The sequence below is a fragment of the Nomascus leucogenys genome, chromosome 23 (genome assembly GCF_006542625.1).
Source record: "Nomascus leucogenys isolate Asia chromosome 23, Asia_NLE_v1, whole genome shotgun sequence".
NCBI lineage: Eukaryota > Metazoa > Chordata > Mammalia > Primates > Hylobatidae > Nomascus > Nomascus leucogenys.
In genome coordinates this window covers 1,167,781-1,187,986 of record NC_044403.1, presented here as the reverse complement: position 1 = coordinate 1,187,986, position 20,206 = coordinate 1,167,781, and the positions used below count along the sequence as shown (strand labels likewise).

The following is a 20,206-nucleotide window of genomic DNA, read 5'->3' as shown; positions in this document are numbered from 1 at the left end:
ATTTGACAAAATTTAATATCCATTTGTGATAATAAAAAAAAAGTCAACCATCTAGTCATAGAAGAAAACTCTCTCACCCGGATAAAGGGCATCTATGAAACACCCAGAGCAAAACAAGGATGGCTGCTGTTGCCATTTGTACTGGAGTTCTAGCCAGGGAACTTAGGTGAGAAAATCAAATAAAAGGTATTGAGATTGGAAAGAAAAAAGTAAAATAATCTTTATTTACAGATGACATGATCTTGTATATATTAATAGAAATTCTTAAGGAATTCACTAAAAAACAACTATTAGGACTAATAAGCAAGTATAGCAAGGTTGCAGGATACAAGATCAATATACAAACATCAGTTGTATTTCTATATACTAGCAGTGAACAATGAAAAATAAAATTAATAAAACAATTGCTTTTATAGCACTATCAAAAAATAATATACTTCAGAATAATTTTTTTTTTTTTTTGAGATGGAGTTTCACTCTTGTTGCCCAGGCTGGAGTGCAATAGCACAATCTCGGCTCACCGCAACCTCCACCTCCCAGGATCAAGCAATTCTCCTGCCTCAGCCTCCCAAGTAGCTGGGATTACAGGCATGTGCCACCACGCCTGGTTAATTTTGTATTTTTAGTAGAGATGGGGTTTCTCCATGTTGGTCAGGCTGGTCTCGAACTCCAGACCTCAGGTGATCCACCTGTCTAGGCCTCCCAAAGTGCTGGGATTACAGGTGTGAGCCACTGCACCCGGCAGGAATAAATTTAACAAAAGAAGTGTAAAATGTATACACACGCTCCTCAACTTGTGATGGAGTTACATCTCAATAAACCCATTGTAAACTGAAAATATCCTAAGTATGGCCAGGCGCATTGGCTCATGCCTGTAATTCCAGCACTTTGGGAGACTGAGGCAGGTGGATTGCCTGAGGTCAGTTTGAGACCAGCCAGACCGACATAGTGAAACTCCGTCTCTACTAAAAAAAAAAAAAATTTAAAAAATTAGCTGGGCATGGTGGCATGTGCCTGTATTCCCAGCTACTCAGGAAGCTGAGGCACAAGAATCGCTTGAACCCAGGAGGTGGAGGTTGCAGGGAGCCAAGATCGTGCCACTGTACTCCAGCCTGAGCAACACAGTGAGAATCCATCTCAAACAAGAAAGAAAAAAAAAAAGAAAATATCATGTCTAAAATGCATTTAATACACACAACCTACCAAATATTTAGTAATAGCTAAGTCTAGTAATAGTAATAAGCTAAGTCTAAGTAATAGCTTAGTCTAGCCTACCTTAAAAGTGTCCAGAACACTTACGTTAGCCTACAGTTGGGCAAAAATCATCTAACTCAAAGCCTTTTTTTTTTTTTTTTGAGACAGGGTCTCACTCTGTTGCCCAGGCTGGAGTGCAGTGGCACAATCTCAGATCACTGCAACCTCTGGCTCCTGGGTTCAAGCAATTCTCTTGTCTCAGCCTCCCAAGTAGCTGGGATTACAGGCGCACACTACCACACCTGGCTAATTTTTGTATTTTTAGTAGAGACGGGGTTTCACCTTGTTGGTCAGGCTGGTCTCGAACTCCCGACCTCAGATGATCCACCCATCGCAGCCTCCCAAAGTGCTAGGATTACAGGCATGAGCCACCATGCCCAGCCCCCCTCAAAGCCTATCTTATAATAAAATGTTGACTATCTCATGTAATTTATTGACTACTGTACTGAAAATGAAAAACAGTTGTATAGGTACTCAAAGTATGGTTTCTACTAAGTGTGTATTGCTTTAACACCATTGTTAAATCAGAAAGTCTAGACGAACCATCACAAGTCAAGGACCATCTGTACTCTGAAAATTATAAAGCATTGTTGAAAGAAATGAAAGAAGACCTAAATAAAGGGATAAACAGCCCCTGTTTTTGGGTCAAAAAACTGAATGTTAAGATGGCAATACTACCCAAATTGATTTACATATTCAATGCAAACTCCAACAAAATTTCAGCTGGATTCTTTGCAGAAATTGACAAGATGGTCATAAAATTTATATGGAAATGCAAAGGACCTAGAATAGCCAAAACAGTCCTGAAGAAACTTCTTGAAAAAGAACTAGCAAACTTTCCTATTTCAAAAATTGCTACAAAAAAACTATAATCAAGATACTATAGTATTGGCATAAAAACAGACATATAAATTAATGGAATAGAATTGAAAGTCTAGAAATAAGCCCATATATACATCTATGACCAATTGATTTTGGACAAGGGTGCAAAGATAATTCAATGGGGGAAAGAAAGAATAGAATAGTCTTTTCAACAAATGGTGCTGGGACAACTGGATGCCCACATGTAAAATAGTAATGTTGATCTCTTCCTCACATCATATTCAAAAATTAAGTCAAAATGGATCAAAGACCTAAATGTAAGAGATAAACTATAAAACTCTTAGAGGAAAACCTAGCCATGAATGTTCATGACCTTAGATTAGACAACAGTTTTGTATGACACCAAAAGCACAAACAACAAAAGAAAAAAAATAAACTAGACACATCAAGATTAAAAAGTTTTTTTAGCTGGGCATAGTGGCATATGATTGTGCCTATGAATAGCCACTGCACTCCAGCCTGGGCAACATAGTGAGACCCATCTCTTTAAAAAAAAAAAAAACTCCTTTGTACATCAAAGGACACCATCAAGAAAGTGAAAAGACAACCCACAGAATGGGAGAAAATATTTGCAAATCATAAATCACTTTTATGATAAGGGATTTGTATCCAAATCAGTGAAGAACTCTTTCAACTCAGAAATAAAAAGACAACCCAGTCAAAAAATAATCTGAATAGACATTTTTTCACAGAAGATATAAAAGGGCCAATAAGTACATGAAAAGATGCCCAACATCATAGCCATCAAGGAAATACAAGTCAAGATGATACTGAAATACCACTTCACATCCACCAGGATGGCTATGATTGAAAAGGCACATAATAACAAGTGTTAGTGACAATGTGGAGAAATCGGAACCCTCATACACTGCTGGTGGGGATATAAAATGGTACACTCAATTTGTTTTCAAAACCAGCAGTTCCTCAGAAGGTAAAACATAGAATTACCATATGACCCAGCATTTCCACCTCTAGTATTAACTCCCCCTGGGAATTAAAACATATGTGCACACAAAAACTTGTACACAAATGTTCATAGCAGCTTTATTGATAACAGCTAAAAAAACAGAAACAGCTAAAATGTCCATCAACTGATGAATGGTTACATGAAATGTGGTATCTGCATACCATGGAGTATGATTTGACAATAGAAAGAAATGAAAATGAAGTGCTGATATATTACAGCATGGACGAACCTTTAAAATGTTATGCTTTCCACCAACAGTGTAAAAGTGTTCCTATTTCTCCACATCCTCTCCAGCACCTGTTGTTTCCTGATTTTTTAATGCCATTGTGGAAGTCAGTGTGGCGATTCTCAGGGATCTAGAACTAGAAATACCATTTGACCCAGCCATCCCATTACTGGGTATATACCCAAAGGACTATAAATCATGCTGCTATAAAGACACATGCACACGTATGTTTATTGCGGCACTATTCACAATAGGAAAGACTTGGAACCAACCCAAATGTCCAACAATGATAGACTGGATTAAGAAAATGTGGCACATATACACCATGGAATACTATGCAGCCATAAAAAATGATGAGTTCATGTCCTTTGTAGGGACATGGATGAAACTGGAAAACATCATTCTCAGTAAACTATTGCAAGGACAAAAAACCAAACACCGCATGTTCTCACTCATAGGTGGGAATTGAACAATGAGAACTCATGGACACAGGAAGGGGAACATCACATTCCGGGGACTGTTGTGGGGTGGGGGGAGGGGGGAGGGACAGCATTAGGAGATATACCTAATGCTAAATGACGAGTTAATGGGTGCAGCACACCAACATGGCACATGGATACATACGTAACAAACCTGCACATTGTGCACATGTACCCTAAAACCTAAAGTATAATAAAAAAATAAAAAATAAAAAAAATAAAAATAAATAAAATGTTATGCTAAGTGAAAGAAGCCAGTCACAAAAGACCACACATTGTATGATTCCATTTATTTTTATTTTATTTATTTATTGAGATAGGGTCATGCTCTTTCACCTAGGCTGGAGTGCAGTGGCATGATCACGGCTCACTGCAGCCTTGACCTCCTCCCAGGCTCAAGCAATGCTCCCACTCAGCCTCTGAGTACCTGGGACTACAGGCACGCACCACCGTGCCCAGCTAATTTTTTTTTGGTATTTTTGGTAGAGATGGGGTTTTGCCATGTGGCCCAGGCTGGTCTCAAACCCCTGGCCTCAAGCTATCGTCCTGCCTCAGCCTCCCGCAGTGCTGGGATTACAGGTATGAGCCACTGTGCCCAGCTAGTTTGTAATCTCTAACTATAAAATCTGTAATAGTTTAACCATTTAAGTTGTCAGCTTTGTACTAGGAAATAATTATACTTGTCATTTTAAGTTTCAGAACCCAAGAACTGACCAATCTTGTTTTCATTAATGTCATCCTATAAATATTCTGTGAGTCTTTAAGCAGAGATAGTATTTCACTTGTTCGACTCTCTCTGTGTAGCAACTCCACTTACTAGATTTTTGACCTTGAACTAATGACATAGCCCAGTCGTGCCTCAGTTTCCCTATCTATAATATGAAGATAATAATACTCTCTACTCCATACATTTGTTATAAGCAGCAACCAATTAAGCAAATATATAAAAATTGCTTTGAACTCTTATGGGACATATAACAAATTACCATCACCACTTAACCTCAATCATTATAGAAAAAATTAAAATTGCCTTTAATAGAGTGGATCAAAACATAACATGAATCTATTTTTTCCACACCCATGAAGATGCAACAAAATATATTAATTTTAGTTTTACAGAAACATTACTGTTTTCTCATACTACATGTGGAATTATGTATCCAGCATGATACCGAAAAAAAAATCCAAAGAGTTTTCGCCTGCTTAGTTTGACTCTATGCAGATGTAAAGTTAGAGGCTATTTATCAAAGACAGAAATTTCAGCACAAGCATACAGGACACCTTTAAATAGATTAAGTAATTTAGTTAGTATTTCCAGACAGGATCTACTTATTTTCATTCTAATAAAACTAATTAAGGTATTTGACTGTCACTGGAAAATGTCAATTACAACCTATTTGAAATAATGAGGTCTTGAGGGCACCAAAAAACCAAAATAATTTATCCGATAATACTCTGAAAAACTTCTCTCATGAATAAAGGATGACACTCATTGAGCTATTCACTATCAAGGACCATTGTCAAGTTTATAGAGACTCTGAAGTTAATCAAAATGTTTTCTTACTGTATTTTTTGTGTATGTGTTTCTGTATTATGTGAAACTTAGCATGATTAGCTAAGTTTAAAATATTCCTGTATTTTATTCCATAACCTAGGAAGGCATACAGTTCAGTAAAATATTCATTCTAATTTGTTCTGGGAAAAAGCTCTCCCTAATTTAGATATAGGCTTACCATCACTTGCCTTTCCCATGCTTTTTATAATTTATGTATTGACTGTTTATACAAAGGGATAGTGGGGACCTTCTTGGCATCTCGAAACTTGATGGCAGTTTCCAGGACAATAATAATTTATAAAATGTTGTGACTTATTCACAGTTTCATATTTACCATCCCATTTGGTCCTCACAATTCTACAGAGGAGGCACGGCATTATCACCTGGGCTTCGATGCAGAAGTCTGCAGCTCGTATGCAAACAACTCCAGGAGGTGCTATTTAAATTGCAGTAGCTATAAATGTTTATACTTCTTATTACCATTTCCCAGCAGATGGCAGTATGACGGCTTGAAGAAGGAGATCTGATTTTTGTTTTGTTTTTTCCGTAGTTCCAACAAAGGCATGGCAGAGACAAATGGTGGGGCTAATTTATTACTTTCCCCTTTTGAATGAGCCTCAGAGAAGCAAAACAATTCACTCAACATTCCTGATAATTAAGGCAGAGGTGAGGACGAAGCTCTGACTTTTTTTTTTGGCCCAAATTCCTATCTAAGGGGTCTGGGGAGTCATGCCCTACAAACCATAAGTTCTCATCGGATGGGTTTTATTTAACCCTGTATATCAAGACTTACTTTCCAATCTGACACTGGCAAAGGAAGAAAACCAAAATATATTTCCTTGCCATACCTTGAAATTGCCCTGCAAAGTCTCTTGTGGGAAAAATCCACATTCTGTAGAGAATCCCCTTTCCCCGCTTTGTTTTCCTTCCTTCCTTTCCAGATCCAGGAGATAATCAGCTAAGAGCCAGGCACCCTTCTAAGGGCAATAAGAAACATTTTACAACCTGCTCTCTCTGAAGTCAGCTATCTGAGAGCTTCTTCTGCACAATAAAACTTGGTCTCCACAATCCTTTATCTTAACCTGAACGTTTTCTTTCCACTGATTCCAGGCCTTCAGATAAACTCAACCAACTGTCAACCAGAAAATGTTTAAATTTACCTATCACCTGGAAGCCCCCGCTTTGAGCTGTCCCACCTTTCTGAACCAAACTAATGTTATTTCCTTTTTTTTTCTTTTTTTTGAGACGGAGTCTTGATCTGTCGCAGGCTGGAGTGCAGTGGCGCGATCTCGGCTCACTGCAACCTCCGCCTCCTGGGTTCAAGCGATTCTCCTGCCTCAGCCTCCCAAGTAGCTGGGACTACAGGCACACATCACCATGCCCAGCTAATTTTTGTATTTTTTTTAGTAGAGACAGGGTTTCACCATGTTGGCCAGGATGGTCTCAATCTCTTGACTTCACGATCCACCCACCTTGGCCTCCCAAAGTGTTGGGATTACAGGCGTGAGCCACTGCACCCGGCCCAATGTATTTCTTAAATGTATTTAATTGATGTCTCATGCCTCCCTAAAATATATAAAACCAAGCTGTACCCCAACCACCTTGGGCATATGTTCTCAGGACCTCCTCAGGGCTATGTCACAGGCCATGGTCACTCATACTTGGCTCAGAATAAATCTCTTAAAATATTTTACAGAGTTTGACTTGCTTCATCGACAGAGGCATTTTTTTTTTTTTCCTGGAACCAGGTTAAATAAATATCTATGGATGGGAAAACATAACTCATGGGCATACATTGAGCCTTGTAGGAGAAGAAAGGGTATGGACTAGGTATACTGTTTTCAAAGGAGTTCTTTAAAAACAAATTAATGTATTTAACTGACAAAAATTGTATATATTTATCATGTACAGCATGATGTTTTGAAATATGTAGGCAAAGTGGAAATTGAGCTAATTATGACAGGCATGACCTGACATACTTATCATGTTTGTGGTGATGCAACTGAGCCTATATTATCAAAATCATTAAACGTTTGTTTTTTACTTATTTTCCTTTCTCTTTGTCCTTTTCTTCCTCCATGCATGACTGCCTGCACGTAGTCATTCGGTAGGCGGTAGTCACTAATAATTGATTAACTTTGCATCCTAACCCTGGCAGCCAGTAAGATTAATGAACTTGTTTTCCTTTCAAAGAACAATGATCCTTAGGTCATGCAGACCTCCTTGATGGCATCCAGAAATCTGATTGAGCTAAAGGACGCAAACAACTTTGATCATTGGGGGATTTCATCTCCTGCATAGCTGCCTTACTCACAAAAACCCCCAGTTACGTTCAAAGGCAGGTATGATTTGATAGATTGCCTCTCCCACAATGTCATTTTTGGCCAAAATGAATACACCTTTCTCTGCTGCTAAGCACTGATGTGTCAGTATTTGGCTTACTGCCCATCCAACATGCGGATCTACATTTAGGGGTTCTACAACACTGAGAACACTTAAAACTACTCTTTTATTTTCAATACAATACATTAACTATAGTCACCATGTTGTACTATAGATCTCTTGAACTTACTCCATCAAAGGGGTACTTGATCAAAAGGAAGAAAACCTGAAATGCTGCGTATCAGCTGGTTCAGGGTGTTTCAGCCTTGCCTGTGCCCTTTACACTGTCATGAGCTGTTAGCTACGCACAGCTGTTGGATTTAGAGGCGCAAGGCCTCCTCTCTCGTGCAGTGTTTTGGATCCAGGCCAGGAGAAATCCTAAGAGATAAGAGAACTATGAAAATACAATCTGTCAGGGACAGCATTAGGAGATATACCTAATGTAAATGACGAGTTAATGGGTGCAGCACACCAACAGGGCACATGGATACATATGTAACAAACCTGCACGTTGTGCACCTGTACCCTACAACTTAAAGTATAATAATAATTTAAAAAAATGAAAATACAAACTGTCACGTCCCAAGTATGTTGACACTATAAGCTGAGGTGCGCAAAACTGACAGCTGCCCAACAGGACAGTGCTATTCCTACAACACCTGCAACTGCAAAATCCAAAAAGCTCGAAATCAAGTTTTATCATAACTCACTTGGTTATGATAAAACTCACTTGGCAATATTCAGACAGTCCTAAACTCCCAGGGCAGCCAAACTGCACCTGACTGGTGTAAGGCCTTTAATGGTCCTCATCTTATTCTTAGTGTGAATGCTTACATTTCACTGCAGAAATGTTAATATTATTTGATCACTGGATGCTGCATCTGATCCCAGTGGAGATATCACAATCTATATGGTATATGCTGCATATTACCTTTCTACAATCTGAAACTTGAATTTTTAAAACACACCTGGCCCCAAGCATTCCAGATAGCTATACTTAAAGTACATTTGATTGGTTCCTCTTCATAATTTCCAGAACAATGGTACTGAGACATATATGCTTCAGGTGCACAGTACTCTCATTGATCAGAATTGCCATATTATTTTTAATCCTTATTAACATCAAAGCCAATTACAATAAATTCTAGGCAATGTATCCTGTAATGTTTTTGTAATGTGTTTATTTAAATGTGTTTATTTACATAAATTTAACCCAAAAAGATGTGTGGCTACGGAAAAAACTGTATTGCAAAGAAATAATTCATGAGAAGGTATACTTCTCATGAATTTACTCATTTGAATAAAATATATTCTTAGGAAAAGCTGATATGCTTTTTAAAAATGCTGATTACAAGAAGATAAATGGATATTCTACCTAAAAAAAAATTTACGGTTAGTGTTGTTAGTATGAGATTGGAAGCTGCAGAGCCCTTCCAGTGTTGAACCTGGTTTTCACAACTAAATCTGGAGCAAACTTTGGGATATAAGGACCTACCTGCGCCCCTCTACACCTTTGCAAACTGTCAGCATCAGTTAAGGGTTGAAGAAAGATTTGAAGGGACACAGCTTTCTAATAGACTGAGGGAGGGTTTATCCAGCAAAGTTTTTCTCACCCTAACATTTTGCTAAATGAATATCCTTTCTCAGACCTTCTTGCACCATGAGACTTAACTGTTATTTTTCTATATTCCTACCAGTATCCACATCAGTCCCTTTTGGGATGATTATCCTTGAGCTAATAGCCAAAAATAATAGTTAATAATAATTATCTAAATTATTATAAAGTGAGTGCCTAATAAATTAAAGGACCAATGGAGATGACATAATGATAACAGTTCATAATTACTGAGCATTTACTGTGCGCTAGTCCCCGTTCTCAGCACTCTGCATATAACTCATAAACCTTCATGACACTCTGAGGAGGGTATTATGTATCCCATTCCATGGGAAAGTAAAGTGCTGTCCTCTAAGAATGACTGTCAACTAGTGTGACTCTCAGAGCATTTGAAATACATGGGGAGTTTCTGGTCATCACTTCAACTGATGAAATGTAACCAGCATCTCACGAGTTGGGATCAGAGATGCTAAACCTTCTCAAGGAAGAAAACATTCTCTGGCAATGAGGAACCGCCTCACCCAAACGAAAACGACAGTCTATTGAGAACTCAGGAGAGCCGGTCTCCTGCTGAGAACTTACTTGTTTTCCACCATTCTTTTAATTGAACTTTTCATCTTTTTTAGACTTTTGTATTACCCAATTCAGATCACATTTAGAATTAAATCTGAGCACAGCTCTGAGCTTTCAGCCAGTAGATGACCTGGTGGAAAACTGTTGTGCTGTTTTATGCATAGAAGCCTCTTTTTCTATTACCTTCTGCACTGACACCAAAATAAAAGGAAGAAACAAAAAGCCTGAACCCACTAACTTTTTATCTCAAAGCCACCAACATGAGAGTTAAAAAAAAACTCATGTAACTTCTATTTAATGGTATTCAATCTGGGGGGCACAAATTCTTATGAATATATCTGTCATGTAAAACTTTTTCACAAGGAAATACGTTTTCTGTTTCAATCAATTTAGTCATATTAGTGTAAACTGAGCAAAAAGACATAGAAAATAAACCTGTTAACAAATCAACATCATTGGCTCTCCGTTCTCTTACTTATTTCTGCTAATTTCACTTTTCCAGTCATCATTTCCGTGGAGGCAGATGACTGCCAGAGGCTTAACAGCCTCTAATTATCAGCTATACATGCAGAACCTTGGAGGGATAAGATTGAGATTGAAGATTAAGCCTCAAATTTAATCACTTAACAAGCTTGTTATACCAGATTTCTAGCTCAGTAGATCTACATGGAGCTCCACAATTTGTATAAATAAGCCCCCAGGTGATGGTAATGCTGCTGTTCCTTAAACAACATTTCCATTACATGTGGCAGGAAGGCAAGACTCTAACTAGAAAGTGATTTCACAAGGAAGTAAGGTTCAAGGCTGGGACTCTTCACAAGACATTTGATTTGAAGATGCTAAAAACTTCAGGTTTAACTCATATTGCAATAAGAATCCTTTGGTCTTAGATTATACCTGTTCTGTATTTTTAATCATATGGTATCCTGGATAATTTGTACATAGGAAGTCCTTTACGTCTTTAAAGGCTTCAAGTATTCCTGTGAAATGTAACCATAAATCTGGAAGCTATATACACAGTTGCTTGTGATGAAAACTGCATGGTTTCCATCATTTTACTTGTATATAAAGCTTTTGAATTCTTTTGTTAATCGGAAATGCATTAAGGTTCTGTCTTTTCTTTTTTCTTTTTCTTTTCTTTTTTTTTGAGACGAAGTTTCACTCTTGTTGCCCAGGCTGGAGTGCAATGGCGATCTCGGCTCACTGCAATCTCCGCCTCCTGGGTTCAAGTGATTCTCCTGCCTCAGCCTCCTGAGTAGGTGGGATTACAGGCACCCGCCACCACGTCCAGCTAATTTGTTGTATTTTTAGTAGAGATGGGGTTTCACCACGTTGGCCAGGCTGGTCTTGAACTCCTGACTTCAGGTGATCCGCCCGCCTCAGCCTCTCAAAGTGCTGGGATTACAGGTGTGAGCCACCGCGCCCGGCCCAGGGAACTTTTTTTTCTGTCTTTTCTCAGACTTCATTGGAACTCAATTTATGGCTCTCAGAAGTTCATTTCTTGAAGTGATGCAAATGAGAGATTGCATTTCTCTTTAACCCTCCTTCTGTCATGTCTTTCTAAAATATTGCACTTTCAAAGTTTCTAGTTGAAGAAGTGATATTTAGAAAAGAAATCTGGGGCTGGGCGTGGTGGCTCACGCCTGTAATCCCAGCACTTTGGGAGGCTGAGGCGGGTGGATCACGAGGTCAGGATATCAAGACCATCTTGGCTAATACGGTGAAACCCCGTCTCTACTAAAAATACAAAAAAATTAGCCAGGCATGGTGGCAGGCACCTGTAGTCCCAGCTACTCGGGAGGCTGAGGCAGGAGAATCGCTTGAACCTGGGAGGCGGAGGTTGCAGTGAGCCGAAATTGCACCACTGTACTCCAGCCTGGGCGACGGAGCAAGACTCTGTCTTGAAAAGAACAGAATAAAAGAAAAGAAAAGAGAAGAAAAGTAAAAAGAAAAGAAAAGAAATCTGGAAGTGAAATGCAAGAATCAGAAGTCCCACAACATGCCACATGCAATCTACAAGAAATTCACTCTAGCGGCCCTAAACAAAGTTCTTACCTGCATAAGCTGCTGCCTCAACTTCTGTATTTCTGAAATGTTCAGCTCACTGAATAAGTCAGAGACAGGGTTCAGAGACTCTCCTTTCCTTAAGGTGGGAGTCCGATAGTCTCCATTCAGTTTCACAAGAGGCCCATGGATATGACCGTTCATTTTGTCATCATTGTTTGGTTCACTCCCATCCTCGGCAAACTTGAGTCCATCTACTGAGATGCTGATGTGGTTATCATTGAGGCTGATATACTGGGAGAGCTCCTTCCGCAGGTTGTTCTTTTGCTCTCTTTCATTTTTTAAAGTCTCGAGGGCTTCTTCCAGTTGGTGCTCAGCAATCTCTTTCAGTCGGATGGCATCTTCCAGCTGGCTGTTCAGCAGTACCGTCTCCTCCTCAAATCGCTTAATCTCATGCTTTAAGCCTTCGTATTCAACCTGAATCAGACAGGATAAAGAAGATTCATAAAACTAAAATGTGGATCTTACAAAACTGCCATTAAACACTCTAGTGGACCTAATCATTTAACAAAATACAACATGAGTCTAAAAAATAAATAAAAAGCACACAGTATATCCTTAAAGTTATATAGGATAGTTTCTTTAGAAATTATATACTATATATAAAATATATAATTAGGTATTATAGTGATATAACATAAATATGTTATATATAATTAGATCTAATAATATAAATCTATATAACTATATAATTCAATTTTTAGCAGAGATGAAGAGTCTATTGTCTTAGGATTTCTTTTATAGGATTCAGTGGTCAAAAGGGGGCACTGTTTGCCTAATAAATAGGGAATATTTTTGGTAATAATTTATGAGAATATTTGCAATCTAAGAAAAGATTGTATCATCACCATTACTTTGTTTTATTTCCTTATTAATAATGAGGAAATTTTTATACCCAGAGATAAATTTGTTAACGATCATAACAACATAATCTCAGTAATGTTTGAGAGTAAGATGAAAATGCAAAGATCATTGTTATGTGCTTAAAGGATAGACAGAATCCGAAAGAACAGTTACGTAAACTATCCAGTAACAAAAAATACCTACGTTGCTTTTGTTGGTTTGTCTGTTTGTTTTGAGACAGGGTCTCGCTCTATTGCCCAGACTGGGGTGCAGAGGTATGAGCATGGCTCACTGCAGCCTCAACCTCCCGGGCTCAAGTGATCTTCCCATTTCAGCTCCTCAGGTAGCTAGGATCACAGGCATGTACCACCATACCTGGCTGTTTTTTTATTTTTTGTTTTTATTTCTTGTAGAGACGGGTCTCACTGTATTGCCCAGGCTGCTCTTGAACTCCTGGGCTCAAGCAATCCTCAGGCCTTGGCCTCCCAAAGTGCTAGGATTATATGTGTGAACTACTGCACCTGGCCATATATTGTTATTGAGGTAATATTCTTTTGAAATGCAGTCAAAATAAACCTCCTCAAACAACCTCTTGGTCACGAAGGCCCACGGGTGACAGGGATGTCTCCTCGGAGCCGACATGCCTCCTTGAGATCTTTTCCATGGCACTTATCACATGCCACCTTTTAAGAAACATTTTATCTCCACAAGTACACTGTAATCTTCTTAGAGAAAGGAAGTATTTTTTTATCCACCTCATTGCTCCTCACAGTGCTTCAGTGTTCCTTCTTGGTGTTTAAAACAGAATTCTGCTGTTCAATGTGCCATTTGCTGAATAAAGAACTACAGGGAATGAAAAAATAAACTAGAAAAAGTAAAATAAAGTCATCATGATATTAGATGCTAATACAAACTATGTGCTTAGTTTCATATTTATTTTAGCATATATATTAGTTTGAACTTGAATTTTAAAAAATATTTTAAAAACTGAAGAATAGGGAACGTAGACCAGTATCATCATCATATATTTCTCTTTCTCCCCCAACTTCCCTTTACGTAATCTCAATGCAATGGTTTGTCTCGCAGAAGTTAGGGTAGAGATTTGGTTGGGATGTAAGCTGGCTGATGTAACAGACACCTAAACAAGAGTGACTTAGCCAAGATGGAAGTTTTTCTTTTTTCTTTTTTTTTTGTGAGATGGAGTCTCGCTCTGTTGCCCAGGCTGGAGTGCAGTGGTGCGATCTCGGCTCACTGCAAGCTCTGCCTCCAGGCCATTCTCCTGCTTCAGCCTCCTGAGTAGCTGGGACTACAGGCACCCGCCACCACGCCCGGCTAATTTTTTGTATTTTTAGTAGAGACGGGGTTTCACTGTGTTAGCCAGGATGGTCTTGATCTCCTGACCTTGTGATCTGCCCACCTCAGCCTCCCAAAGTGCTGGGATTACAGGCGTGAGCCACCACACCCGGCCAGAAGTTTTTCTCTTATGTAACAGTACGGAGGTAGACAGTTAAGGGCTAGTAGGGAATCTCTGCTCCATGAGGTCATCCAGGAGCCAGGCTCTTTCTCTGTTGTTGTACGGCCTTCAAGTCTAGACCATACTATCTAAGGTGGCTTGCCATTTGATCACATTCTAAGCGGTGGGACGAAATAAGGGGCACACTCTCTCCCTTTAAGGACATTAAAAGTTACCCACATCACTTGTTTTATACCATTGGCTGGTACTAGTCTTATGCCATTTGGCTGCAAGGAGGAGTGAAGAATGTAGCCTTTACTCTGGGCAGCACTGGGCCCAGGAAAAAATTGAGAAATACACTGTCAGAAGGGAACAATGAAAGCTGATGGTAAACCAGCACTCACTGGTCACTGGAACACTGTGGTGCTCTAATAGAATGCAACTCATAAAGACATGCATAGCAGATGTTTCTAACAATGCTAGTTGTACATGTGAATATGGATAGTGTTATTTCAGTGAAAGAATGTGCTCACCACACTATGGTGCGTGAATGCATTATGAGGGCTGGGCACGGTGGCTCAGGCCTGTAATCTCAGCACTTTGGGAGGCCAAGGCAGGTGAATTGCTTGAGCACAGGAGATTGAGACCAGCCTGGGCAACATAATGAAACCCTCTCTCTAGAAAAAATAAGAAAATTAGCCAGGTGTGGGGGCATGCACCTGTAGTCCCAGCTATTCGGGAGGATGAGGTGGGAGGATCACTCAAGCCCAGGGAGGTGAAGGCTGCGGTGAGCCCTGATGGTGTCACTGCACTCCAATCTGGGTGGCAGAGTGAGGCCCTGTCTTGAGGAAAAAAAAAAAAAAAAAAAGAAAAGAAATACATTATGTATGAAAGATGCCTCTAAGGCAAAAAAAAAAAAAAAAAAGGTCATTGGAATTTCAACGTGTCCCTGATAGAATTACTCAAAAGAGTCAATATTGGAGACCATTATTTATAATATACATTATTTAGAATGAAAACTAGAAAGTGCTAATTGTTCTACCATCAATATGCATTTGAATAAATATAACAAAAAATTAACAAATCTCTCAATAGCATACTACCAATAACTGTCTTCTAATCGAGTAGGAGTTTCTGGGTTACATATCAACTACATTACTTAAGATTATGAGTACTTCATGGGAGAAAAATTGCACTTTGGGAAAAATGATAAATGGGCACTATAAACAGCATGTTACAAACATGATGGCATGGAAATGAAATATACTTTTCAAAAGTCCAAGAAGTTATTACTTGGCCTGGGACACAGAATAACTTAACAGCTCCTGGCTATCAGCTACCTGCTCAAAGGCATGTGTCCCTGTAGTTTGCATTCTGTGCTCTAGTGGGCTACCCAGGCTGGTGTGTGCTCCGGTGTCCCTTCCACCAATTCGGACATCAGCTGTTTTAGAGCAGAGATCACAAGCGTTGCCCATAGACCATCGAGCCTATGGATGTGCTTTATTTGGCTTGTAACACATTATAAAACTTTTGGAATTGATTGCCAATATTTAGAAAACTGATGATTTCACAAACATTTGAAAACTTCTGACTTCTTTCTTAAAAAAATCAAAAGTTTGGGCTGGGCGCAGTGGCTCACGCCTGTAATCCCAGCACTTTGGGAGGCTGGGGCGGGCGGATCACGAGGTCAGGAGATCAAGACCATCCTAGCTAACACAGTGAAACCCCGTCTCTACTAAAAATACAAAAAAGTAGTGGGGCATGGTGGCAGGCGCCTGTAGTCCCAGCTACTTGGAAGGCTGAGGCAGGAGAATGGCGTGAACGCAGGAAGCAGAGGTTGCAGTGAGCCGAGATCACGCCACTGCACTCCAGCCTGGGCAACAGAGCAAGACTCCATCTCAAAATAAATAAATAAATAAAAATAAAAAAATAAAAAATTCAGGCAACACCGGGCCCACCTTGACAGAGGACAAAAATCACCTGTAAGTGAGCACTGGCTGTTCCTTTTCCATCTACTTTTTCTTTTGTTTGTTTGTCTGTGACAGGGTCTTGCTCTGTTGCCCAGGCTGGAGTACAGTGGCTTGATCACAGCTTACTACAGCCTCGATCTCCCAGGCTCAATCAATCCTCCCGCCTCAGCCTCCTGGGTAGCTGGGATTGCAGGCGCATACCTCCATGCTTGGCTTTTTTCTTTTCTTTTCTTTTCTTTTTTATTTTGTAGAGACAAGGTTTTGCCATGTTGCCCAGGCTGGTCTCAAACTCCTGGACTGAAGCAATCCTTCCACCTCAGCCTCCCGAAGTGCTGGGATTATAGGCATGAGCCACTGCACTCGGCCTCTACTTTCTCTTTACATCTTATACTTAATGCTATTTATAAGCTGCTTGTGGTCATTTGAGTTTGCTGCTCCTGCCCTGTGACTGACTCTCTCCAACCTTTTCCACCTAGCAAACAACCTTTCCCACACTAAAGCATCCAGCCACCTTTCCTTTATATTTGCTGACTGACTGCATTTCAACTAGGTTGTTACTTCAAGCAAAAACATGCATTTTTCACTTTATCTCTGGTAGTGAAATGAAAGGTTCATTCTCTGATTATAGGAATCTCAACTGTTAGCCAGGAAGCAGGGGGAAACTGAGGATGAAGTGTGGAGGAAGACAGGAATCCATAAAAGCACGCACAACATGATTTACTGCTTTGCAGGTGACTTGGGATGAAGGAGTATGGAAATCAGAAGGGCCTTTACCTCCTTATGAAAGGAGATGCAAGGATTGCCCTCAGTGTCGTTATAAGAAAGGCAACTTGGAAATTGCTTCAGACAACAGTGTGTTTCCTTGTGTCATGGTTTCTTCCAGGCCTGCTTAAATACTGTAAAGTTGGGCCGGGCGCAGTGACTCGCGCCTGTAATCCCAGCACTTTGGGAGGCTGGGGCGGGCGGATCATGAGGTCAGGAGATCAAGACCATCCTGGTTAACACGGTGAAACCCTGTCTCTACTAAAAATACAAAAAAATTTAGCTGGGCATGGTAGTGGGCACCTGTAGTCCCAGCTACTCAGGAGGCTGAGGTGGGAGAATGGCGTCAACCCAGGAGACAGAGCTTGCAGTGAGCCAGGATTGCGCCACTGCACTCCAGCCTGGGCAAAAGAGCTAGACTCCGTCTCAAAAAAAAAAAAAAAAAAAATATTGTAAAGTCATCTTCCTCCCAACCCTTTCCTTTTCTTTCCCTGGACAACATAGGACACCTCTTGCCAACCTTTCCTAGTATTTCAACCAACCCTCTGACTGCCCCAGATTATGTGATAAGCTTATATTTGCAGACATTAGTTTGCATTGTAGACCTGTTTTGCTGCAATCTTTGTTAAACTGATGGCCTAGACCAGAGGTTGTCCAACCAATAGTATGTCCTGGCCGGGCGCGGTGGCTCACGCCTGTAATCCCAGCACTTTGGGAGGCCGAGGCAGGTGGATCATGAGGTCAGGAGATCGAAATCATCCTGGCTAACACGGTGAAACCCCGTCTCTACTAAAAAATACAAGAAAATTAGCCGGGTGTGGTGGCGGGCACCTGTAGTCCCAGCTACTTGGGAGGCTGAGGCAGGAGGATGGCGTGAACCCCGGAGGCGGAGCTTGTAGTGAGCCGAGATCACGCCACTGCACTCCAGCCTCGGCGACACAGCGAGACTCCGTCTCAAAAAAAAAAAAAAAAAAAATAGTAGTAGTATGTCCTCCGGAGCAAATCCAGCCCACCACCTATTTTTGTGTATAAAGTTCTATTGGAACACACTCCCATTTATTTGTTTACATATTGTCTATGGCTGCTTCTACCAGAGCAGGGCTGCAAGAGAGATCATGTGGCTGCAAAACCTAAAATACTTACTATCTGGCCCTTTACAGAAAAAGTTTCTTAACTCTGGGCTTGACTTGAAGACATTAATTTAGTTTGCACTGCAGAGTTTAAAATTCAGTAGTATTTATTAAACTGATGGCCTAGACTTCCCGTAAGACCCGATCTCTTGCCATGTCACCCAGGCAGGAGTCCAGTGGCACCAGCATGGCTCATTGGAGCCTCAACCTCCTGGACTCAAGTCATCCTCTCGCCTCATTTTTTAAATTTTTTTGTAGAGACGAGGTCTCACTATGTTGCCCAGGCTGGTCTTAAACTCAAGTGATCCTCGTGACTTGGCCTCCTAAAGTGTTGGGATTACAGGAGCGAGGCACCGTGCCCGGCCCTGATCTCTTTCTGTCTGGGCAGCTTCACTCACACCACTCACTCAAATGCGGTACAAGCTCCTACTATTCGCCCAGCTGTTTCGTGTTTCTCCACCTGGGAAAAGGCTGTCATCTGGAAAACTCTTCTTCCTCTTTTAAGACCTAAGTTAAGGATCTCCTCCTAACTGTGAAGTCTTTGGTGCCCACTGAGGCAAACTCATCACTCCTTTCTGTGCCGTTGTTGTAAGGCTGCACCATATGATTAGAGCCCCAGCAAAGCAGAGGAAGCAAGAAACAGAACAGAACAAGAAGGTGCTTAAAAACTGGTGTTTGATATTTTAAAGGCAACACCAAAGCAGTCACTGTAGGAAAAATAAGTGCTTTATTAGGATTCCTTATAGCAACTTCACAGTTTAATAACTTTATTTTTAAACTACATGAGGGTCAAGGTTAGATATCATAATCCTTTCAGAGCTTAGGAACTCTAAAGATCTTAATCTATCCCTGTGTTGCAAACCTAACATGTGCCTTTAATATTCATTTACACAAATTGCTAGGAGTCCCTATTGGGACTACAAGCTCTTTGAGCCAGTGACCGTATCTTTTGTCTCTAAAAAGTACACGATCACATAGAGAGATACCCCTGAAATGCTGGTTAAATGAAATAAAACTGAATTGAATACATTTCCTAGGTCTTTTATGGTATTACCTTATGATATTCTTTTTTTTTTTTTTGAGATGGAGTTTCACTCTTGTTGCCCAGGCTGGAGTGCAATGGCGTGATCTCGGCTCACCACAACCTCTGCCTCCCAGGTTCAAGCAATTCTCCAGCCTTAGCCTCCCTAGTAGCTGGGATTACAGGCATGTGCCACCACGCCCGGCTAATTTTGTATTTTTAGTAGAGACGGGGTTTCTCCATGTTGGTCAGGCTGGTCTCGAACTCCAGACCTCAGGTGATCTGCCCACCTCGGCCCCCCCCAAGTGCTGGGATTACAGGCATGAGCCACCAAGCCTGGCCTCTTTTCTTTTTTTTTGAGACGGATCAGAGTCTCACTCTGTTACCCAGGCTGGAGTGCAGTGGCGTGATCTCAGCTCACTGCAACCTCTGCCTCCCGGGTTCAAGCCATTCTCCTGCCTCAGCCTCCTGAGTAGCTGGGACTACAGGCACCCGCCACCATGCCCGGCTAATTTTATATATATATATACTTTTTTTTTTTTTTTTGAGACGGAGTCTGGATCTGTCGCCCAGGCTGGAGTGCAGTGGCGCAGTCTCGGCTCACTGCAAGCTCCGCCTCCCGGGTTCACGCCATTCTCCTGCCTCAGCCTCTCCGAGTAGCTGGGACGACAGGTGCCCGCCACCACGCCTGGCTAATTTTTTGTATTTTTAGTAGAGATGGGGTTTCACCGTGTTAGCCAGGATGGTCTCGATCTCCTGACCTCGTGATCCGCCCACCTCGGCCCCCCAAAGTGCTGGGATTACAAGCGTGAGCCACCGTGCCCGGCCGCCCAGGGCAATATTTTTATATATTATCACCTGACATTGGAGGAAATGTTTCATAATAGAAGTGTGATTTAATTGTTGCTTTTTTTCCCCCTTTTTTTTTCTTTGAGACAGGGTCTCTCTCTATCGCTCAGGCTGGAGTACAGAGGTGTGATCACAGCTCACTGCATCCTCAACCTCCCAGGCTCAAGCAATCCTTCCATCT

At 40.8% G+C, this 20,206-nt stretch overlaps 1 protein-coding gene across 7 annotated transcripts in view; it reads right to left on the bottom strand.

The window, feature by feature from the left end:
- The window catches only part of BICD1 (BICD cargo adaptor 1), a 272,490-nt gene that overhangs the window by 63,555 nt on the left and 188,729 nt on the right, over positions 1–20,206 (bottom strand). For all 7 annotated transcript variants that reach the window (XR_004028348.1, XM_030804954.1, XM_030804958.1 and 4 more), the window contains exon 4: positions 11,989–12,414. Coding sequence is in view for 6 of the 7 variants with exons in the window: in XM_030804954.1 (XP_030660814.1) it covers positions 11,989–12,414 (426 nt within the window). In the remaining variant the exon portion in view is untranslated. The remainder of the gene's footprint in view (positions 1–11,988; positions 12,415–20,206) is intronic.